General features: G+C 45.7%; 1 protein-coding gene across 1 annotated transcript in view; it reads left to right on the plus strand.

The window, feature by feature from the left end:
- Positions 1-20,204: 20,204 nt before the first annotated feature.
- LOC309547913 (uncharacterized protein) overlaps positions 20,205-25,129 on the plus strand; it is a gene marked incomplete at both ends in the record, with an annotated part of 47,288 nt that continues 42,363 nt past the window's right edge. Inside the window, 2 exons of the mRNA XM_082247913.1 lie at positions 20,205-20,229; positions 20,272-20,604. Of these exons, the coding sequence (XP_082104039.1) occupies positions 20,205-20,229; positions 20,272-20,604 (358 nt within the window). The remainder of the gene's footprint in view (positions 20,230-20,271; positions 20,605-25,129) is intronic.

Below are 25,129 nucleotides of genomic sequence, written 5' to 3' on the forward strand. Positions count from 1 at the left end.
TGTCAGTGAGTGAGGGGTGTCAGTTAATGGGGGAGGTGTCAGTTTGTAGGTGGAGTAAAAGAAGATGCAGTGTTGGGTGTGGGCGGGTCTATGGGTATAAGGAACACCCACATACGGGGTATCGCTGCCATTGCAAGGAGGGGGAGGAGTTATAGGTGTGTTTGGGGGCGGGCCATAGTAATGACAGAGAAATGTAGCATATAGAAATAGAAATGATATTGGTAATATATTGGGCCGGGCTTCCTGTGCTAATAATAATCAGAGGAGATCCGTGTCCACCAATCACACATCACATGGTTCTGGAAAAAAATAAATAACATGGATGTATCCCCCCCGGATAGGTGGTATGACCTGTGCCCTCCCCGATAGTTGGTATGACCTGTCCCCCCCCACACCGATAGTTGGTATGACCTGTCCCCCCCACACCGATAGTTGGTATGACCTGTCCCCCCCCACACCGATAGTTGGTATGACCTGTCCCCCCCACACCGATAGTTGGTATGACCTGTCCCCCCCACACCGATAGTTGGTATGATCTGTCCCCCCCCACACCGATAGTTGGGTTGGTATGACCTGTCCCCCCCACACCGATAGTTGGGTTGGTATGACCTGTCCCCCCCCCCCCCCCACACCGATAGTTGGTATGATCTGTACGGAAATACTCACACAGATCACAGCTGTTACATTCCTTCTCTTTTACTTCCTATTATAGGGAAGTGCGTACCAAAATAACCTCGGTGGACCACGCCCCCCAACCACTTTACCACGCCCCCTAAGTGTTGAAAACAACATCTGCGCAATCATCCTCCCAAGGACACGCCCTACTCCCCGCCCTCCACTTTGATCTTATCAAGGTATTGGCGATTGATTGGCTGGCTCTTAGGGTGAGTGGGCGGTGCTGTCATCTGATATTGTTCAGCTCCTGTTACGGCAACCAATCAGGTAGAAGGCAGCTAGAAGCGTTCGGATCGGATTGTCCGGGGCTCCGCTCTCAGCGATCTCCGATGTTTTGGTGGAAAAGGAACCCGATCTACCCGGCCGAGGCGCTCCTCCCCCAACTCCTCCTCTTTCTCCTCCTCCTGCTGGGTGCAGTCTGCTGGGGTGAGTCTGTATACTGTAAATATCCGCTCCGCAGTGACCCCGCCCCCCAAGCCCTGCGTCAACCCCGCCCTTCCCCGTATATGGGCGATATGTAGGCTGGATCACCAATACCCAGAATAGAAGGAGACGGGGAGAGTGTGATTGGTGCAACTATAGATGGGAGGAGTTGATGAATCGCTATTAATTAAAGACCACGCCCATTTCTGACACATGTTGTTTACAAGTTAAAATCAGCATTTTTAGCTAGAAAATTCCATAGAAACCCCCAAACATTATATATTTTTTTTGTGCAAAGACTCGGGAGAATAAAACGGCGGTCGTTGCAATATTTTTTTGTCACGCGGTATTTGTGCAGCGGTCTTTCAAACGCAATTCTTTTTTTTTTTTTCTTTTTTTTTTGGGAAAAAATAAATTTCACTGCATTAAAAAAAAAACTAAACAGTAAAGTTAGCCCAATTTTTTCTATAATGTAAAAAAAGATAATGTTACGCAGAGTAAATGGATACCCAACGTTACAGTTTAAAACTGCGCACGCTCGTGTAATGGCGACAAACATTGGTACTTAAAAATCTCCATAGGTGACGCTTTAAAAATGTCTACAGGTTTCCAGTTTAGAGTTACAGAGGAGGTCTAGGGATAGAATTATTGCTCTCGCTCTAACGATCGCGCCGATACCTCACATGTGTGGTTTGAACACTGTTTTCATTTGGGGGTGCGACTTACGGATGCGTTTTCTTTCGTACGCCAGCTCACGGCGACGGGGGGCGCTTTAAATATATTTTTTTTCCTATTTTTTATTTTATTTTATATTTTCTATTTCCTATTTCACTTCCGGACCGCCCACCGTGTATTTACGTCGGTACTTACTGGGGTTATGGCGGCAGATAGCCGTTTTCATATAAAGGTGGTCCCAGCAGGGGATTCACCCCAGGATCACCTTTATGGGTGGTGGGGGAGGTGCCCCCCTCAGCACTTTCTGGTCTTTTTCCCCCGCTTACCAGAGCCATCGGTAGTGGAGAAAATGATCCGGTCTGTTCTCCTCTTAGGCAGAAAGTGGAGTGAGGGCAAGATGGCCCCCAACTCCACTCTATGGCCTTGGAGGACCGCAGCGACGTCATACATCCCTTCCTCCCAATGGCCTAACAGGGCCTAAAGAAACATAAGGACCCGCGTTGCAGACGGGGCCCCTCCTTTTTAGCACATAAGAAGTTTTTTCGTCCCGCAGGGTCAAGCCGATAAGACAAAGTCCTTCAAGGCCCACTCGGGTGTTTCCAAGCGACCCTGGTCTGGCAAATAAAAATTTCTTCAGACCTGAAGACAAGGCCCCTTTACCTGTCCCTATATCTATACCTTTACCTATATCTATACCTGTACCTGTCCCTATATCTATACCTGTACCTGTCCCTATATCTGTACCTGTACCTTTACCTATACCTTTACCTGTCCCTATACCTTTACCTGTCCCTATATCTATACCTGTACCTTTACCTATACCTTTACCTGTCCCTATACCTTTACCTGTCCCTATACCTATACCTGTACCTTTACCTTTACCTGTCCCTATACCTTTACCTGTCCCTATATCTATACCTGTACCTTTACCTATACCTTTACCTGTCCCTATATCTATACCTGTCCCTATATCTATACCTGTACCTTTACCTATACCTTTACCTGTCCCTATATCTATACCTGTACCTTTACCTGTCCCTATATCTATACCTGTACCTTTACCTATACCTTTACCTGTCCCTATATATATACCTTTACCTATACCTATACCTGTACCTTTACCTGTCCCTATATCTATACCTGTACCTTTACCTGTCCCTATACCTTTACCTGTCCCTATATCTATACCTATACTTTTACCTGTCCCTATATCTATACCTGTACCTTTACCTATACCTTTACCTGTCCCTATATCTATACCTGTACCTATACCTTTACCTGTCCCTATATCTATACCTGTACCTTTACCTATACCTTTACCTGTCCCTATATCTATACCTGTACCTATACCTTTACCTGTCCCTATATCTATACCTTTACCTGTCCCTATATCTATACCTGTACCTTTACCTATACCTTTACCTGTCCCTATATCTATATCTATACCTGTACCTTTACCTATACCTATACCTTTACCTGTCCCTATATCTATACCTGTACCTTTACCTGTCCCTATATCTATACCTGTACCTTTACCTGTCCCTATACCTTTACCTGTCCCTATATCTATACCTGTACCTTTACCTATACCTGTACCTTTACCTGTCCCTATATCTATACCTGTACCTTTACCTGTCCCTATACCTTTACCTGTCCCTATATCTATACCTGTACCTTTACCTATACCTGTCCCTATACCTTTACCTGTCCCCAGGGCTTTTTTTCTCAGACAATAGGTGCAGGAACTCCCCTCTTTCCGAGGTACTCCTTTTCTCTGGCCCTACAAACCTCCGAGCACCATTCCTTGGTCCCACCTCCGAGCACCATTCCTTGGTCCCACCTCCGAGCATCATTCCTTGGTTCCACCCCCTACCCACCTCCGAGCACCATTCCTTGGTGCCACCCCCTACCACCATTCCTTGATTCCATCCCCTACCCACCTCCCAATACTGCCCTTTTAGACAATACAGAACCAAATATCATTTTGTGGTGCTAAGTAATTTTGTATACAATTTGGGAGTGATAACAAGAAACGTAGTAAAATAGATCCCCTGCAGCCAGCAACAATAGATCCTCTAACAATGGACCACAAAATCCCCCCCCTCAGGAACAATAGACTACGGCAGCAACAACATATCTCCAGATCTCCCTACAGCTAGCATCAATCAACCCCTCCCTCAACAGTAAATCTTTCCCAGCAACATAGAACCCATTCCCAACAACAATAGATCCCCCACCAGCAACAATAGACTCTCTTGCTAAATAATACCCCCTCCAGTTACAGTAGATCCCCTCACAGCAAGCATCAATAGACCCTGCAGCACACCCCAGCACCCCTTACTATTACATACAGTCAGTTCTAGAGGTGCCGGAACTGCATCCCCCGCGTTCCCGCTGAAAAAAAGCCCTGCCTGTCCCTATATCTATACCTTTACCTGTCCCTGTCCTTGTACCTGTACGTCAGCTCAGAGAAGTGGTTGTAGCAGGATGATGATGATGGAAAAACGAAACTAAATAAATTACGGCATCCCTAAATATAAACAACAAGAGCAAGAGGGTTCCCTCTGAATGGGATTTTTAAGGGCAATAGTGTAAAGTACAGAAGTTGCAGTGAAGGTTTGTATAAAACAAGTATGCAAAATGTATTACAAAATAGAAAAACACAAAAAAAAAGACAAAAAGTTTGATAAGCCAATTAAAGAAATTGAACTACCCATTTTGTGCCATCATCCAAAATTAATTTAGAAGGAGGGAAGTTGTGAAGAATCGTGGATTGGAAACCAAAGCCACAGTTGATTCGTTCACAAAGACATACGGCTGGACTTTCTGAGGCACAACGAAGAATGACTCATAGCGAATCATAACGTTTAAAAGGAGAAACTTTATTTTGATTACAATCACCATATAGCATAAAAAATGAGGACCAAATTGCATGTATCCCTCATAGAAACAAACAATGCATATGATTGACAACTAGACACATTTAAAATCGAATAGCCCAAGACATTTTTTACCCATGTGTGGTCCTAAGACCATGGGAAAGATGTGTGGGTTATTGGGGGTTGTCACAAAATTGAATACAGTAATATTCATAGAGTTTGTATATCTGATCTTTGGGTCGACGCGTTTCGCAGCGTGCTTCTTCAGGACCACAATATTACATCAGAAATTTCTTAAAACAAACAAAACAACAGTTAGTATCAATCATAATTGAAATTCATACATTTGCATTATTGCTAGAGTGTAGTATCGGAGAACACACCTGTAACTGGGTATAGCCAATATCTCCCCGGGCGCGAGAGAAAGACAATACATATTGATTAATAAATTCAAGGCGGTTTAAATGCATAAATGGCCAACGTTGATGTCTACTATCCACAGAGGGGAAAGTGGAAGACCCAATGTATTTCTAAATAAATTGTATGTTTCTTCACCAGGGGTCAATGAACATAATGCATGGTTGCACCTTGAATTGAAAGGTCAATTTGTTTGTAGAAGGTTCTCGAAGATATCTCATTGTATTCCACTTAAGAAGTTGCTTACATCCAAAGAACTGGCATCCATTTTCGCTTGGGAGATCTTTCGGTTGCATGGGGCACCCAAGGTTATCATCTCAGACAAGAATAGCCAGTTTGTGTCCAGGTTTTGGTGAGCCTTTTGTGCACAGTTGGGAATTCGGCTTTCCTTTTCCTCTGCGTATCACCCACAGTCCAATGGGGCCGCAGAACGAGCCAACCAAGCCTTGGAGCAGTTCCTACGTTGCTATATTTCTGACATCCATAACTGGTCAGACCTCTTACCTTGGGCGGAGTTTGCTCACAATAGTGCCATCAATGCCGCTTCCCTGTTGTCTCCATTTATGGTGAATTATTATATAGGATTTATATAGCGCCGACAGTTTATGCAGCGCTTTACAACTTGAGGGTAGACAGTACAAATACAATACACTTTAATACAATAGGAATCAGAGGGCCCTGCTCGTTAGAGCTTACAATCTAAGAGGAAGGGTCAAGAGATACAAGCGGTAATAACTGTGGGGGATGGGCTGATGGAGAAAATAAAAGTGCAGTTGTTGGATGCCAGATAGGTTTCCCTGAAGAGATGTGTTTTCAGGGATCGTCTGAAAGTAGAAAAAGTAGGAGATAGTCAGAGAGATGGGGGGTAGAGCATTCCAGAGGATGGGAGAGGCTCGGGAGAAGTCCTGGAGGCGAGCAAGGGAAGTGGTTACAAGATAGCTAGAGAGCAGGAGGTCCTGGGAGGAACGAAGAGAACGAGTTGGTTGTTATTTTGAGACCAGATTATTGATGTAGCTGGGCGCCAAGTTATGGATGGCTTTGTAAGTTACGGTTAGTAACTTGAATTTAATTTGTTGGCGGAGTCGCAGCCAATGGAGGGATTGGCAAAGAGGGGTAGCAGACACAGAGCGGTTTGCAAGGTGGAGGAGCCTTATGGTTTCTAGCCATCCATGTTGTCTGACACATTTGTTCCTCAAAGAATTCCTGCGTTAGAGGAGCATATCCGTAATCTCCATTCCACTTGGGTGCAGGTCCAAGAGTCCTTTCGAAATGCCAGTGATAGGTACAGACTCCATGCTGACCGCAGACGCCTACCTGCACCTTCCTACCATGTTGGGGAGAGGGTCTGGCTGTCATCTCATTACCTCCGACTCCATATTCCCTCACTGAAACTGGCACTGTGGTATTTTGGGCCTTTCCGTATTCTCTGTAGGATCAACCCAGTGGCTTGCGCATTAGACCTTCCTTCTAACATGCGTATTTCTAATGTATTTCATATTTTCTTATTAAAACCTTGGGTGTGCAACCGCTTCACCACCTCGGTACCATGACCTCGCTAGGTTCAGGTTGAGAACCATGAAGAGTATGAGATACAATCGACCATTGACACCCGTAGGTTCCGTGGGTGCATACAGTACCTTGTTCATTAGAGAGGGTATGGTCTGGAGGAACGCTCTTGGGTCTTATCCTCGGACGTACATGTTCCTGTCCTCCTCCGTGCTTTCCATAGACCTTTTCCCCTCAAACCTGGTGCCCCTCTGAGGGGGGAGGGGTCGTTGAGGAGGGGGTACTGTCATGGCTGGGCTTGCAGCAGCTCTCTTCTCTGTGCTCAGTCTGCTCAGCTGTCAGATAATTGTCAGCACCCTTTGTTTCCTTAGTGGCTCACCTGGTTATCATTACCTGCTCGTCAGGCCCGCCTACAGCCAACCCCTTCTGTCTATTTAAGCTGCCTTGTTCATTCCTTTCCTGACTTTGCCTGGTCAACATATCTGGAGTTTCTCTGCTGTGTTCCTGTGAAAGACTTTGCCTGGCTGACGTTCCTTCTGGTTATTGATCCTGTTTGCCTCCGACTATGCTGATTTCTGGTTTACTGATCACTGGCTCGTCTGACTTCCCCATTTTTGCTTCTGACCCCTAGCTTATGTTTTGACTACATTTACTGTTCTATACCATTTTTTTACCTATACATTAAAGGTGCGATTTTACTGCATTTTCTGTCTCATTCTGATTTATGGTTTCTGACACTCTCAGCAGCTTGTGAACAGTAAGAGTAACTCCTTGTCACAAAAAAGCACTCCACCTGCTTCTGTGTGTTTGCCCCAGGCACCTAGGGGCGACATGGCCCTCATTTGCTGGTGGATGCCCTGGGTCCTTGTGCTACAACCGCCGACATTGTTGTTTTATTGGGGATACTGGAGGACTCCATTTTTCCCTGCCTGTCAGAACTGAAGTGTAGAATTGGTGAGAGAGCTGGGGGGATATTAGTAAGAGAGGAGGGGGAATTGGTGAGAGAGTTGGGGGGTCATTAGTAAGAGAGGAGGGGGGAATTGGTGAGAGAGCTGGGGGGACATTAGTAAAAGAGGTGGGGGGATTGGAGAGAGAGCTGGGGGCATTAGTAAGAGAGGAGGGGGTCATTAGTAAGAGAAGAGGGGGTCATTAGTAAGAGAAGAGGGGGGAATTGGTGAGAGAGCTTGGGGACATTGATGAGAGAGCTGGGGGGGGGTATTGTTCAGAAAGCTGTGGGGGGGGGGCATTGGTCCAAGATTAGGGGGATAATGGTAAAAGAGCTGGAGGGGCATTAGTAACAGAGAAGGGGGATTGGTAATAGAGCTGGGGGGCATTAGTAAGAGAAGAGGGGGGAATTAGTTATAGAGCTGGGGACATTAGTAAATGAGGAGGGAAGAAATGGTAAGAGAGGTGGGAGGGGCATTAGTATGGGAAGAGGGGGGATTGGTGAGAGACCTCAGGGCATTAATAAGAGAGGAGGAGGGGCATTAGTAAGAGAGGAGGGGGGGAATTGGTGAGAGAGCTGGGAGAGGTATTAGTAAAAGAGGTGGGGGAATTAGTAAGAGAGCTGGGGGGGGGGGGGCACTAGTAAGAGAGGAGGAGAAAATTGGTGAGAGAAAATTGGTGAGAGAGCTGGGGGGCATTAGTAAGAGAGGAGGGGGGGATCAATGAGAGAGCTGGGGAAGGGGCATTAGCAGGAGAGGAGGGGGGCATTGGTGAGCGAGCTGGGGGGCATCAGTAAGAGAGCTGGGGAGGGCATTAGTAAGAAAGGAGTGAGGAATTGGTGAGAGAGCTGGGAGGGGGGGATTAGTGAGAGAGCTGGGGGGCATTAGTAAGAGAGGAGGGGGGCAATAGTAAGAGGTAACCCCTTGATCACCCACAATGTTAACCCCTTCCCTCCCAGTGTCATTATTACAGTGACAGTGTATATTTTTACCACCGATTACTGTAGTAATGTCAATGGTCCCCCCCCCCCCAAAAGTGTCAAAAATGTCAGTCAGGGGTCCGATCTGTCCGCCGCAATGTTGCAGTCCCGCTAAAAATCGCAGATCGCCTCCACTACTAATAAAAAAAAAAAAATAATAAAAATGACATAAAACGTTTCCGTAGTAGACGCAATAACTTTTGCGCAAACCAATCAAAATACGCTTATTGTGATTTTTTTTTTTTTTTTTTTACCAAATATATGTAGCAGAAGTTGGCCTAAAATTTCAAAAAAAATTTAATTTTTACATTTTTTTTTTGGGGAATGTTATATAGCAGAGTGTGAAAATGTATTGTTTTTATTTTTCAGAATTGTCGCTCTTTTTTTGTTTATAGCGCAAAAAATTAAAATCGTAGAGGTGATCAAATACCACCAAAAGAAAGATCTATTTGTGGGAAAAAAAACACATCAGTTTTATTTGGGTACAGCGTCGCACGACCGCGCAATTGTCCGTTAAAGTAACACAGTGCCGAATGGCAAAATATGGCCTGGTCATTAAGGGGGGAAAATCCTTCCAGTCTAGAAATGGTTAATAAATAGCGTCCACCTTCTCTTTTTTTTTTTTTTTCCTGTAATGAGATGAATCAATGGGGATCACTGTCAGGATTTTCAAAGTGTATTTCATCTGCCTATTAGGTTACAACTTCAGGGGGAAAAGCTACAGTTCATTTAAACATAATGTGGAACAAGAAACCCCCTGATGGGACTATAATGGGCAAAACCACTCAATGTTACCCTATGGGCCACAAAGACCCAACGCGTTTCGATGTTCAGTGTATATTGTCTATCTTCTTCAGGGGTCTTTTAACAAAAGGCCAAAGATTGGTATCTAAGGTAAGAATAAACATGTTCAACATAGTGTAACACAGCAGTAATGCATGCATTATCATCATCTCTCAATCATAATATATATATATATGAGTAAATGTTACACATACCCAAACATAGTCAATTTCACACTTGCAGTCACTAGATGAAAACATAATATTGGCTGGAATATTCAGGAGGAGTGTCAAATACTAATGTGGGCAGGACATCACTTGAGCCACCCAGAAAGGTGAGAGCAGTGCTGTATTTCAGTTTTGTGCTGCCCTAGTCAAGACTAAAGTTGGGCGCCCCCCTATGTAAATTTGCCCCACTCCTTCCTTTTTAATGGATGTGACTCCCTCCAAAATTTAAGGACTACAAGTCCCAGCATGAACCCCTGAGATTGCACGAGAGGGGAGGGTGAGAGGGGGTGGGAGATAGAGAGGGTGGTGGGTGAGAGAGGGAGACAGAGAGGGGGGATGAGAGAGAGAGAGGGGGAGTGAGGGAGGGAGACAGAAGGGGGGGGGGTGAGAGAAAAAGAGAGGGGGGGGTGAAAGAGAGAGGGGGAGTGAGAGAGAGGATGAGAGAGAGAGAGGGGGGTGAGAGAGGAGGGGTTGAAAGAGGGGGGGATGTGAGAGAGAGGGGGGTGAGAGAGAGAGGGGGGAGGGTGAGAGAGAGGGTGAGTGAGAGAGAGAGGAGGGGAGTGAGAGAGAGAGGAGGGGAGTGAGAGAGAGAGAGAGATGGTGAGAGAGAGAGAGAGAGAGAAGGGGGGGGGGTGAGAGAGGGGGAGGGGTGAGTGAGAGAGAGAGAGGGGGGGGTGAGAGAGAGGGGGGAGAGAGAGGGGAAGAGAGAGAGAGAGGGATGAGAGAGAGAGAGAGGGGGGTGAGAGAGAGAGAGGGGGGGAGGGGTGAGTGAGAGAGAGGGGGTTGAGAGAGAGAGATGGTGAGAGAGAGAGGGGGGTGAGAGAGAGAGAGGGGGGGAGGGGTGAGTGAGAGAGAGGGGGTTGAGAGAGAGAGATGGTGAGAGAGAGAGGGGGGTGAGAGAGAGAGAGGGGGGGAGGGGTGAGTGAGAAAGAGGGAGGGGTGAGAGACAGAGAGGGGTGAGAGAGAGGGGGGGAGAGGGGAAGAGAGAGAGAGAGGGGTGAGAGAGAGAGAGAGAGGGGGGGTGAGATAGAGAGGGGGGGAGAGAAGAGGCTCTAGGAACCAGTGGTCAATATAGTCTCAGGTGGAGGGGGGGCAGATTTTTTTTGCTGCCCCCCTGCAAAGTGCTGCCCTAGGCCTGGGCCTTGTCGGCCTAGGCCAAAATACAGCACTGGGTGAGGTAGGAAGGACGCCGTAGAGGCTAGGCTCCACAAGGGGTCCAAGAACACCACAGAATGCCACACGGTCAATGATAGAGATTATTCTGAAAAATAATTAAAAAAATGTAAATAATATATATGTCAGTCACCCCCGATATTTGCAGGAGAAAGGGATGTGTATTGTGTAAGCACACATTTACATGCATGCATCTGCAAAACAAACACATACCCACCCATGTCTACCTCAAAATGAAGGCATATATGTAACATGGGGAAACCATCTATATTTATAAGGAGACCTACCCACAATAAAGGAGGATGATTCTAAGGTTCCTAAGCTGGTATCCAGAGATATAGAAGCTGGTGACTTAGTGCTGAGCGATGGATGTGATGAGTATTAAACATGATAATTACTCCTGCAGGGCAACGCTCAGACTAGACAAGCTGTCTTATCATCTAAGAGAGAGGAGAGAGAATGATGGAAGGTAATGGAGCGTCACTCAGCATCTCTCAGAAGTGTAGCAAAAATTCTTCATTTAACCACTTGCCGACCGCTCACATGGAGCGTACTGCGGCAAAGTGGCTCGATTCCGTCCAGCGACGTAGACTTATGTAGCTGGACTCCTCCCCTTGTGGGCGGCGCGCGCGCGCCGCTGGAGGCTCGCTCCCGCTGTATTCAGACACAGCAGGAGTCGGGCCAGGGGAGGAGAGGTGGTGATCACCGCCGCTCTTCCCTGATCCTCGGGGATCGTTGTTGTTACCTTAGTCTTTATTTGTGTTTCTGAAAAGTCTCCTCCCGGCTGTCCAGTCTCAATGTGAATGAGACTATCAGCCTTTAATATAGGTCTCATTGAGAGGTCTGATGTGTGGCAGCTGTGGCTGTAAGGGAGGGGGCCCCCTGGGTGGGCGGTTCAGCGAGTGGCTCCACACACCCACACAAAGACGCCCACTCCGCCCCGGACTTCACGTTTGGCCACGCCCACCGACGTCACGGCCAGCATTGTCTGGGTAACAGAGGCACGCCAGGAGGGGGGGGGGGGGGCTTTTTTTCAGGGGGGGCATAATTTTAAGGTCACCCATGTTCTGCCCCTTTTTGCCCCCATAGATCACCCTTTAGAGCACGCCAGGCCAGGGTCCCCCATAGATCCCCTTTAGAGCAGGCCAGGCCAGGGTCCCCCATAGATCCCCTTTAGAGAAGGGTCCCCATAGATTCCCCTTTAGAGCAGGGTCCCCATAGATCCCCCTTCAGAGCAGGCCAGGCCAGGGTCCCCCATAGATCCCCTTTAGTGCAGGGTCCCCCATAGATCCCCTTTAGAGCAGGGTCCCCAGAGATCCCCCTTTAGAGCAGGCCAGGTCAGGGTCCCCCATAGATCTCCTTTAGAGCAGGATCCCCATAGATCTCCTTTAGTGCAGGGTCCCCCATAGATCCCCTTTAGAGCAGGGTCCCCAGAGATCCCCCTTTAGAGCAGGCCAGGCCAGGGTCCCCCATAGATCCCCTTTAGTGCAGGGTCCCCCATAGATCTCCTTTAGAGCAGGATCCCCATAGATCTCCTTTAGAGCAGGGTCCCCATAGATCCCCTTTTAGAGCAGGCCAGGCCAGGGTCCCCCATAGATCCCCCTTTAGAGCAGGTCAGGAAATTTCCAACAAAAGTGGAGTTACGCTTTAATTAGTAACTTCTCCCCACTAAAAAAAGAAAAAGTAACAATATTTGGTGTGTAAAAGCAAAAATTGACCAGCGCTATGGAGTGTGCGGTGAGGCGTGAAGGAATAACAGGTGTAAGCGGCCAACAACCAAACCCCAAAAGGGGTCAAGAAATATGTGGAGTGCAGAGAAAGGTTGTAAACGGCGCTACCTTGTGCAAATAAATAATTAGATAGTAATAAAGTGCAATCTCTTATAATCCATAATAAATGAGAGGGTGTGTCCCATAAAACCAAAAGGATTAAAAAATTATATACACTGTGTATCAAGTGGTTACAAGTAAAATAACCTGGTGTGTGATGGATAAAACCCAGAAAGTGCTGAAGTGCAATAAATAAATAACATAGACAGTGTTTTTATTGTGATATACAAGTAATTAAATCATCAACTGTGGGAATAAAATAAACAAATGTTGGTGAGTATTCCTGGCACTGTTACTGTCAAAGGTGCAACATGCCAGTAAAAACCATATAAGTGAAGAAAGGTGAAGTCAGGGAATAATCCCGTGTGAATAAATAGACCAAAAAAAAATAAAAAAAAAAAATAAATAAATAAAAAGAGAAAACCAGCTGCAATCACCTGTGTGACCACTAGGTGTCGCGCTGTATATACAACCTGCCCTAAGCAAATGTTAGGCAAGATGGATCTTCAAAGGTCCCCCTCCACAATCAGCCAAGCACCGATTGGCGAGTTTCCATATGGGGAGAAAGAAAGGGGGAGCCTCGTGAAGTATAAATCATAAATTTATCCAGCAGACGTCGATGACGAAACGCGTAGGGCGGGTCCATTGCGTCACAGCGTCACTTCCGGTTTGAGACTCCACCGCCGTGGAACGCGGAAGCTTCCCGGCGATTGCAACTGATGCGAGGCAGCTACCACGGCTTCTCATAGTGAGTGGATGCTACGTTCTTTTTACTTCAGTTTATGATTTATACTTCACGAGGCTCCCCCTTTCTTTCTCCCCATATGGAAACTCGCCAATCGGTGCTTGGCTGATTGTGGAGGGGGACCTTTGAAGATCCATCTTGCCTAACATTTGCTTAGGGCAGGTTGTATATACAGCGCGACACCTAGTGGTCACACAGGTGATTGCAGCTGGTTTTCTCTTTTTATTTATTTTTGGTCTATTTATTCACACGGGATTATTCCCTGACTTCACCTTTCTTCACTTATATGGTTTTTACTGGCATGTTGCACCTTTGACAGTAACAGTGCCAGGAATACTCGCCAACATTTGTTTATTTTATTCCCACAGTTGATGATTTAATTACTTGTATATCACAATAAAAACACTGTCTATGTTATTTATTTATTGCACTTCAGCACTTTCTGGGTTTTATCCATCACACACCAGGTTATTTTACTTGTAACCACTTGATACACAGTGTATATAATTTTTTAATCCTTTCGGTTTTATGGGACACACCCTCTCATTTATTATGGATTATAAGAGATTGCACTTTATTACTATCTAATTATTTATTTGCACAAGGTAGCGCCGTTTACAACCTTTCTCTGCACTCCACAACAATATTTGGGGCTTCACTTCAATGGATGCAAGGCCCACTGTGATTGGGGGAGGTGAGGGTAAGCGTCGTAATTTCCCCTCCTCCAATCACACAGACCCATACTTTCATTGAAGAGAACATGAGACTTTTTATGAATGGAATAGGTGCCAAGCAAGCGCCCCATCCCCCCATAGTGATCAGTGTACCGTAGTGAGAGCTACAAGTCTCAGCACTTTTCCACTGCTGCTACAAATGGTGCAACAAATACCGCAGTGGGCAGGGATGGCGCACACTTCATTGGCGCTAACTTATATTTACCGTACAATTGGCCAGCTATCCTGTTTGGCCATACGTCAAGTTTAAATATCTTTTTGTTGTTGCTGTTATGTGTGGTCACATGAGCGCTAATTCTCTCCCGGTTCTTTTCCTCGGTCAGGCGCTTTCGCTATAGGTGGACGTCGGTGAAGGAAGTGACATAACGGGACTGAGGACTGAGTGTTGTCAGAGTAGAGGATGAGCTCTGAACCTGCAGAGACTATGAACACAGAGGCGTACCCGACAATGCAAGGGGGATCAGCTGCTTCAATATCAGCCAATCCCCATTGTCGGCTCAGGACAGGAAGTGTAAAGTATTATAAAGGAAGCGGTAGGTCACCAGGTAATTCATCAACAATAAAGTATACTGAGATTAATAAGCATAATGGGACTAAATATGGACTAAGGAAACCTTGCTGTAACTTACAGTATATACTCGAGTATAAGCCGAGTTTTTCAGCATGTTTTTTCATGCTGAAAAAGCCCCCCTCGGCTTATACTGGAGTCACGGTCTAACTTACCTTTTCCCAGGTCATTGCACATGCGCCGCTCAGGAAAGCTGTACACATTCGGCTATTTCCGGGCAGACGGCGTATGCACACTGATGTGTTGGCGCCAGGCGGCGCCATTTTTAAATGTAAGGTGGAAAGGTAAGTGAGACTCCTCCGCAACGCAACCCCTGCATCTCCTCAGGAGATGCAGTGCTGCGGGCATGGTACAGGAAATTCTTCTGTACCATGCCCGCAGCACTGCATCTCCTGTACCATCTGTGCCATTCCTGTACCTACTGTGTCATGCCTGTTTCATCTACCATGCCATGCCTGTACCTACTGTGCCATGCCTGTACCATCTACTGTGCCATGCCTGTACTATCTCATGTGCCATGCCTGTACTATCTGTGCCATGCCTGACCATCTCCTGTACCATCTCCTGTACCATCTCCTGTACCATCTCCTGTGCCATGCTTGAACCATCTCCTGTACCATGCCTGTACCATCTCCTGTACCGTGCCAGAGGCCTGCGTCTCCTGTACCATGCCCACAGCACTGCATCTCCTGTACCATCTGTGCCATGCCTATACCTACTGTGTCATGCCTGTTCCATCTACCTTGCCATGCCTCTACCATATGTGCCATGCCTGTTCCATCTCCTGTGCCATGCCTGAACCATCTCCTGTGCCATGCCTGAACCATCTCCTGTGCCATGCCTGAACCATCTCCTGTGCCATGCCTGTACCATCTCCTGTACCATACCCACAGACCTGCATCTCCTGTACCATGCCCGCAGCACTGCATCTCCTGTACCATCTCCTGTGCCATGCCTGTACCATCTCCTGTGCCATGCCTGTACCATCTCCTGTACCATGCCCTGTGCCATGCCTGAGCCATCTCTTGTACCATACCCACAGACCTGCATCTCCTGTACCATACCCACAGACCTGCATCTCCTGTACCATGCCCGCAGCACTGCATCTCCTGTGCCATGCCTGTACCATCTCCTGTGCCATGCCTGTACCATCTCCTGTGCCATGCCTGTACCATCTCCTGTGCCATGCCTGAGCCAACTCTTGTACCATACCCACAGACCTGCATCTCCTGTACCATGCCTGTACCATCTCCTGTACCATGTCCGCAGCCCCTGTTTTGGGTCTCGTGGTGGTCCAGTTGGGTCCAGTAGCTGCTGCATTTCCCACCCTAGGCTTATACTGGAGTCAATACGTTTTCCCATTTTTTTGTGGTAAAATTAGGTACCTTGGCTTATATTTGGGTCGGCTTATACTCGAGTATATACGGTATTTTCAATTTATGCCTGAAAAAAAATACTTTATTGTTGTAAAGTTTATGGGGAGTGTTTATATAAAAAAAAAAAAACAAAAAAAAAACCTTTGCATAACTTTTTGTCCATCAAAAAAAAAAAAAAAAATCATAGCTGCCTGTCTATCAGAGCTGCATTTAAATTCATTTTGTGTCAATGGGGCAAAAATCAAATGTTCTCAGGCTGTATACTTTACAATTCGAATGTGTGAATGTAGAAAATACCGCATTATAGTCACTGGGTGGCACTAAGGAGCATACTTTTCCTATTATAGTCCATGCCATCTAGTAGCCATAATGCAAAAATTGAAATAAAAATTGATTTATGTCATGTGACAGACGTGAAAGGGTCTGGAGAAGCCGTGGAGAATATGCTGTTATACTGCCTGTAACATTGTTCAGCATGACCGGTTTGGTGGTGGGTCAGTGATGGTCTGGGGAGGCAAATCCATGGAGGGACACACAGACCTCTACAGGCTAGACAATGGCACCCTGACTCCCATTAGGTATCGGGATGAAATCTTTTGACCCATTGTCAGACTCTACGCTGGTGCAGTGGGTCCTGGGTTCCTCCTGGTGCACGACAATGCCCGGCCTCATGTGGTGAGAGTATGCAGCCAGTTCCTGGAGGATGAAGGAATTTATATCACTGAATAGCCCCCATGCTTACCTGACCTAAATCCAATAGAACACCTCTGGGACATTATGTTTCGGTCCATCTGACACAACTAGGTTGCACCTCAGTCTGTTCAGAAGCTCAGTGATGCCCTGGTCCAGATCTGGGAGGAAATACCCCAGGACACCATCCGTCATCTCATTAGGAGCATGCCCCGACGTTGTTAGGCATGCATACAAGCAAATGGGGGCCATACAAACTACTGAGGACCATTCTGAGTTGCTGCAATGGACTAGCCTGCTGCATCATTTTTTTTACTTTGATTTTGGGGGTGTCTTTGAATTCAGCCCTCTGTAGGGTGATAATTTTCATTTCCATCAAAAGATGTGGAATCCTTTCCTTCCTAACACCTTACCCAGTCCACACCAGTATAGATCCTAACACATTACCCAGTCCATACCAGTATAGACCCTAACACATTACCCAGTCCATACCAGTATAGATCCCAACATTACCCAGTCCATACCAGTATATATCCTAACACATTACCCAGTCCATACCAGTATAGATCCTAACATATTACCCAGTCCATACCAGTATAGATCCTAACACATTATCCAGTCCATACCAGTATAGATCCTAATACATTACCCAGTCCATACCAGTATAGATCCTAACACATTACCCAGTCCATACCAGTATAGATCCTAACATATTACCCAGTCCATACCAGTATAGATCCTAACATATTACCCAGTCCATACCAGTATAGATCCTAACATATTACCCAGTCCATACCAGTATAGATCCTAACACATTACCCAGTCCATACCAGTATAGATCCTAACACATTGCCTAGTCCATACCAGTATAGATCCTAACACATTACCGAGTCCATACCAGTATAGATCATAACACATTACCCAGTCCATACCAGTATAGACCCTAACACATTACCCAGTCCATACCAGTATAGATCCCAACATTACCCAGTCCATACCAGTATATATCCTAACACATTACCCAGTCCATACCAGTATAGATCCTAACATATTACCCAGTCCATACCAGTATAGATCCTAACACATTATCCAGTCCATACCAGTATAGATCCTAATACATTACCCAGTCCATACCAGTATAGATCCTAACACATTACCCAGTCCATACCAGTGTAGATTCTAACACATTGCCTAGTCCATACCAGTATAGATCCTAACACATTACCCAGTCCATACCAGTATAGATCCTAACACATTACCCAGTCCATACCAGTATAGATCCTAACACATTACCCAGTCCATACCAGTATAGATCCTAACACATTACCCAGTCCATACCAGTATAGATCCTAACACATTACCCAGTTCATAGCAGTATAGATCCTAACACATTACCCAGTCCATACCAGTATAGATCCTAACACATTACCCAGCCCTTACCAGTATAGATCCTAACACATTACCCAGTTCATACCAGTATAGATCCCAAAACATTCCCCAGTCCATACCAGTATAGATCCTAACACATTGCCCAGTCCATACCAGTATAGATCCTAACACATTGCCCAGTCCATACCAGTATAGATCCTAACACATTACCCAGTTCATAGCAGTATAGATCCTAACACATTGCCCAGTCCATACCAGTATAGATCCTAACACATTGCCCAGTCCATACCAGTATAGATCCTAACACATTACCCAGTTCATAGCAGTATAGATATCCAGCATGAGATTTTTTTCCCATTGAGATCTGATCTATTTTCAAAGTTTTCCTTTCATTTTTTTGAGCCGTGTATTTTTGGTTCTGTATTTACAAACAGGAATGATACCTTCTTAAGTAGCAGTTAAACTAATAGGATATCACGAGTTCATTTCTTTACAAGTCCATAATGCAGTATTTGCCGGATCATCACATTCGATCTGCAGATAACCTAGTCTGAGAACATTTGATTTTGCCCCATTTGCACAGAATGCATGTCCATGCAGCCCCGATGGACTGACAGCTATGAATGTTTGTTTTATTAATACTCCTTTAATTGTTCACCAAAAACTTGTATTTCAGATGTTTTTATCTTGACTCAGGTATCATCCACATGCCTGAACCAGTGGCTTGGTGGTGTTCTCCTGAATGAGTTTAACCTCTTCAATAACGGGCACTTTTCAGCCCCCCCCCCCCTCTTCTGCCCAGGTCAATTTCCAGTTTTCAGCACAATCGCACTTTGAACGACAATTGCGCAGTCATGCAACACTGTACCCATATGACATTTTCAGCATTTTTTTTTCACACGAATAGAAATCAAGGTCCCAAAAGTCTGGAGGAAGAATGGAGAGGCACAGAATACAAGTTGCAGTTCCAGTGTGAAGTTTCCACAGTCAGTGATGATTTGGGATTTTCCCTTGCTGTGATTACATCTCGGCTGTCCTTCAGCTGAGCTCGGGAACGGGTACGCAAAGTAGGTGGTGTTAAGGCAAAGGTCCAACAAAGAATATACTTCGTCTGGCTTGAGTTCTGTTCAGCTGTCAATCTGGTTGCAGATGTTTCCTTAAATCCCTAATAGCCTCTGTGGTTGGTATACAGGTGAGCCTGTATGCCTTCTCTCTCATTTTCCTCCATGTACAGGTTAGCTGCTGTGGGAGACAATGGTGATCTGTTTGTAGACGTTCTCCTTGTACATAAAGTAGGTGGTCTCGGAGTAGAGGTCTAACAAGGAACATACTTGGTCTAGCTTAAGTTCTGTTCTCGAAGTAGAGGTCTAACAAGGAACATACTTGGTCTAGCTTAAGTTCTGTTCTCGAAGTAGAGGTCTAACAATGAACATACTTGGTCTAGCTTAAGTTCTGTTCTCGAAGTAGAGGTCTAACAATGAACATACTTGGTCTAGCTTAAGTTCTGTTCTCGAAGTAGAGGTCTACCAAGGAACATACTTGGTCTAGCTTAAGTTCTGTTCTCGAAGTAGAGGTCTAATAATGAACATACTTGGTCTAGCTTAAGTTCTGTTCTCGAAGTAGAGGTCTAACAAGGAACATACTTGGTCTAGCCTAAGTTCTGTTCTCGAAGTAGAGGTCTAACAATGAACATACTTGGTCTAGCTTAAGTTCTGTTCTCGAAGTAGAGGTCTAACAATGAACATACTTGGTCTAGCTTAAGTTCTGTTCTCGAAGTAGAGGTCTACCATGGAACATACTTGGTCCTGCTTAAGTTCTGTTCTCGAAGTAGAGGTCTAACAAGGAACATACTTGGTCTAGCTTAAGTTCTGTTCTCGAAGTAGAGGTCTAACAAGGAACATACTTGGTCTAGCTTAAGTTCTGTTAAGCTGTCAAGGCTGTCAATCTGATTTCATATGTTTCCTTAAGTTCTCAATAGCCTCTGCAGTCGGTATACTGCTAAAAAGTCATTAAACATCATAGGAGACTATTGTCTCTTCTATCCGTAACAAGGTGGTTTCACAAACCATCACATCTCCTGTCGTGTTCTTGGACTACTAACATCTGCCTAGACACAACTTCCTCAACATTATAGAACAAGACCAGTTAAATATGACTAACTAGTACTAATTACTGCTTGTCTACATAACACATGACCGCTAAAAAGACCCCTGGATGCCAGGAACTCCATTGAGATTTTCTTCTTTATCCCCACACAGCTGAGATCCGAGTGACCTCTATTACCTATGACACTGCACACCTTCCATGTTCGTTTCCTTTTATACAAGGAGAGGAAAACCTGCTTGTCGTCTGGGAGAAGACAGGAAAAGATGGAAAAAATGTGCAGGTCTACAAGTCTGTGAATGGCCAGAATGATCTTTCCAATCAGGATTCTCAATTCAGAGGACGTACAGTTTTTTCAGGACACATCTCACAGGGGAAGCTGGACCTGTCCCTGGTGGGTGTCACCTTGAACGATGATGGGCTTTATTACTGCCGAGCCGCTAATAATATAAATCATGGAGACAATGTGGTGGCATTATCCGTCAGTGGTAAGTTCTTTCTCTAAGTTTTGTGATTTCAGATTTGCCCAATAATATTGAGATTTTCAAGCATGGTCACTGTGCCAGACGGGGTATATCACTCTGGACTTCTCTGGTTTATCTTCTCCACTTTTCTCTTCTTCCTTCTCCTTCTCTTTTCTCTTCTTCCTTCTCTTTTCTCTTCTTCCTTCTCTTTTCTCTTCTTCTCTTTTCTCTTCTTCCTTCTCCTTCTCTTTTCTCTTCTTCCTTCTACTTTCTCTTCTTCCTTCTACTTTCTCTTCTTCCTTCTCCTTCTCTTTTCTCTTCTTCCTTCTCCTTCTCTCTTCTCTTCTTTCTTCTCCTTCTCTCTTCTCTTCTTCCTTCTCCTCTCTTCTCTTCTTTCTTCTCCTTCTCTCTTCTCTTCTTCTTTTCTTCCTTTTCTCTTCTTTTCTTCCTTCTCTCTTCTCTTCTTCTTCCTTCTCCTTCTCTCTTCTCCTTCTTCCTTCTCTCTTCTCTTCTTCCTTCTCCTTCTCTCTTCTCTTCTTCCTTCTCCTTCTCCCTTCTCTTCTTCTCTTCTTCTCTTCTTCTTCCTTCTCTCTTCTCGCTCTCGCGCTCTCTCTCGCGCTCTCTCTCTCCCGCTCTCTCTCTCCCTTTCTCTTCATCAGACACTATTGTTATAATACATTTATATAGCTCTGACATCTACCACAGTGCTGTACAGAGGACACTTGAGCCAGTTACATCAGTCTCTTTACCAGAGGAGCTTACATCCGAATGTCCAATCATCCTGATGGCCTTATTTTTGCTCAGCAGGTTTGATGCTAATATTTTCTTTTTGCAAGAGACCCGGTTGTCTAGTTTGGTCGATATTCATCTGGCAAAGAAGGAGTGGAGGCGTGGCCCCTCATTTTGGTCTCTTGCAGCCGAGCCTTGCACTGGAGTTGTGGTACTTTTTTCTGGCATGGTAACCTGTCGGCGGATTATTGAGATAGAAATGGGGGAGATGTTTGGTCTTAGACATCTCCATGGGGGGGGGGGGGGCAGGACCTGCGCTTGATTAACATCTTTGGGCCCCAGACGAAATTTGGCAGGAAATGCCTCTTCATGAAGACCAGGCCTTTCTTTTACAGCCCAGCAAGTTTTCTCCGGTGGTGATTTCAACACCGTCACTAGGACTAAGGACAGGAAAGGTACCGGAGCCAGGCTGGACTGTGATGACTTTTTTAAAAACCAAATAGCTAGAGAGGCAGGTCTGGCTGCCCAGACAACATGGGATTCACTTTTCAGCTAGGTAATAGTCAGAGTAGAATAGATCGTTTTTTTTTTCTTGTTTTAACAGGGAACTCTGCCTTCTTGGCACCAGTGTGTCAGGCGTTGGGAGTTTTCTGATTACTGTATTCTGTCTGTGACTTTGAATAGCCCCGATACACCACCTAGAAGGAGTCATACCTGGAAGCTGAATTCGGCACTCCTGGAGGATGAGAAGTTGAATCAATCCTTTGCGGATTTCTTTTCAGGCACAGGTATCAATCATGGACATTTGCAGCAGTAAGTCAGAGTGGTGGGAGCTTACAAAACAAAGGATCGTTAGGTTTTTCAAGGCCATAGGAAGAAATGCACAGCTTGATCTGTATGTCACCTACCAGCGTCTGCGGAGGAAGCTTGATAGGCTTGTCTTGAATAATTGAGATCCTGGGATGATCTATGAGGTTAAACTCTTGCTCAGGGAGTGTCAATATGACAGGCATGCCTCTTTGGTTCTGGAAAGAGATTATGGGAAATATCACTCGCCCGACCCACCAGAATTGCAAACAGGGCAGTGCAGTTAAGTCAATTGTAGGCCTGGTTGACAGTACGGGTTGCTTTACCAAGTCCAAGTCGGGGATTCTGGAAACTGCCAGGTCATATTATGCTGACCTCCTGGGCAGGAGGGACCTTGATTGGTCAAGCATGTCAGTTTTTTTTGGATTCTATACCAGGACTGGGAAATAGCAGCTCTCTGGTGAGTTTGGCAGAGGAAATCACTGCAGATGAGGTGGTTAAGACGTTTGATAAGCTTGCCAGTAAGAAGTTGCCTGGATCAAATGGACTGAAAGCCAAGTTTTACAAGCACTTTAAGGTTACTCTGGCCCCGTATTTGGTGGAGGTTTTTAATGGCTCTCTGAGAGAGGGTTTACTCTCTCCCTCCATTCGACAAACTGCGGTGATTCTTCTGTCAAAGGGGTATAGGTTCTTTGAGAACTGGCGACACATTAGCCTTTTCAATGTTGTAGGAAGATACTGACAAAAATAATTTTCTGGTGTTTATTGTCTGTAGTGGGCAATCTATTTTCTTGCCACCAATACTGTTCGGTTCAGGGTAGAAGCACTTTTTAAGCAGTGTTAGTGGTCCGGGAGGCCCTGGAATGGTGCAGGGCTGCAGGCTGGTGAAAGTACCTGCTGGCATTGGATCAGGCAAAATCTTTTGATCGGGTCAATCATGAGTACCTATGGCTGCTTCTTGGCAAGTATGGCCTGGAGGGGGGCTCTATCGATTGGCTGAAGACTTTGTACAGAGGGGCTGAAAGATTCATGCTTGTGAATGGTTGGATCGGACGGCCCTTTAAGGTTGGCTCGGGTGTGCATCAGGGATGTCCTTTGAGTCCTCTGCTATACGCGTTCGCAATCAATCCCTTCATCAGGAGATTAGAGAGCGGACAGTTGTGTGGAGTGCCTTTGGGCATTCCTGACAAGCCTCCTTTGAGGGTTGTAGCCTATGCTGATGACATGTCTGTTTTCATCTCTGGGACAGAGGAGGTGGTCTCGGTGATGGAGCAGTATGCTGAGGCATCTGGCTCAAAGATCAATCAGGATAAAAGTGACGTTTTCTGGATGGGAGAGGAAGGCGATAGCTTTGAACTTCCAGGCACCTTCCCAGAGCCTCAGCAGGAAATTTAAGTTTTAGGCATCAAATTTGGTCCCAGCAGGGTTGGTATTTTTGAGCCCTGGTTTAGGCCTTTTCTGCGAAGCTTGGAGAATGGTGGATGAGTGAAAAGCCTGAGGGTCCCACATGGTAAGCTCCCAGCTTACATTGCTCCGTGCCTGAAAATGCTTCAGCAGTGGCGAGTGATGGCGGAGGAAATTAAGTTTCTTCCTAGGAAGGCCCTGGAGAGAAGGGCTCTTGAATCTGCCATTAGCGAGCCACTGGCCTTGAGGGATTGCCCAGGCCATGTTATGAGGGAGGGTCTGCAATTGATTAATCTGTAGAGAATCCCTTTTCAAGATTTCAAGTTTCAAGATTTAGTCTGGTTCTCCATGGCAGACTATGTGAAGGGCAAACTGAAGCATCATTCTGCTGAGAACCGTGCTTGTCCACGAGTGCAGTGTGGCAGTATGGAGGAGACAATGGACCATTTCTTGCTTCAGTGCCCCTTCAATATAGAAGTCTATTAGTGGGTGGGTGGGGCTCTGGGTATCCCTTTCCTTTCCCGTATGATTTATGCGGAGTGGTCGTACGGGTTGTTTGAGACACATTGGGATTTTGATTTTAGGACACTTTTTCTAGTTAGCTTAGTACTCCGTGTCAGGTTTTCACTTGGAAAAAAGTCCTTCCTGTTGAGGTGGTGGTGCACAACATTCTGGGTAAGGTTGGGAAGATTCGGGGTCTTGGAAGCACAGGTGAAGGCTGGGAGCCTGGACAAAGGCATGGAGTAATTTCAGGTCCCCGTAGCTGCTGTCTGTCAGTCTCTGGGTGTGCGTCTTTTCCTTCTGTCCTTCCACTCCCCTAGATTTTTATAAGATCGGATTTTTCGAAAAAGGCTGCATGCATGGGATCAATGTGTATTCGTTTCCTAGCCTGAGGGGGTGTTAGGTGGCGGTTAGGGCTTTGTTGAGTTTAATCATGAAAATGTGTCTTGGTTGGTATATTTCATTTTCCTTGTTTTTTTTCTTTCTGCCAAAAAGCAATTTTCTGTTTCTATGCTGATGTAAGCTATTTTTGTATATATATATATATATATATATATATATATAGTACAGACCAAAAGTTTGGACACACCTTCTAATTCAAAGAGTTTTCTTTATTTTTATGACTGAAAATTGTAGAGTCACACTTCAAGAGGTAGTCACCTGAAATGGTCTTCCAACAGTCTTGAAGGAGTTCCCAGAGATGCTTAGCACTTGTTGACCCTTTTGCCTTCACTCTGCGGTCCACCTCACCCCAAACCATCTCGATAAGGTTCAGGTCCGGTGACTGTGGAGGCCAGGTCATCTGGCGCAGCACCCCATCACTCTCCTTGGTCAAATAGCCCTTACACAGCCTGGAGGTGTGTTTGGGGTCATTGTCCTGTTGAAAAATAAATGATGGTCCAACTAAATGCAAACCGGATGGAATAGCATGCCGCTGCAAGATGCTGTGGTAGCCATGCTGGTTCAGTATGCCTTCAATTTTGAATAAATCCCCAACAGTGTCACCAGCAAAGCACCCCCACACCATCACACCTCCTCCTCCATGCTTCACGGTGGGAACCAGGCATGTAGAGTCCATCCGTTCACCTTTTCTGCGTCGCACAAAGAC

Source organism: Pelophylax lessonae, assembly GCF_965119305.1.
Source record: "Pelophylax lessonae genome assembly, chromosome: 2".
Lineage (NCBI taxonomy): Eukaryota > Metazoa > Chordata > Amphibia > Anura > Ranidae > Pelophylax > Pelophylax lessonae.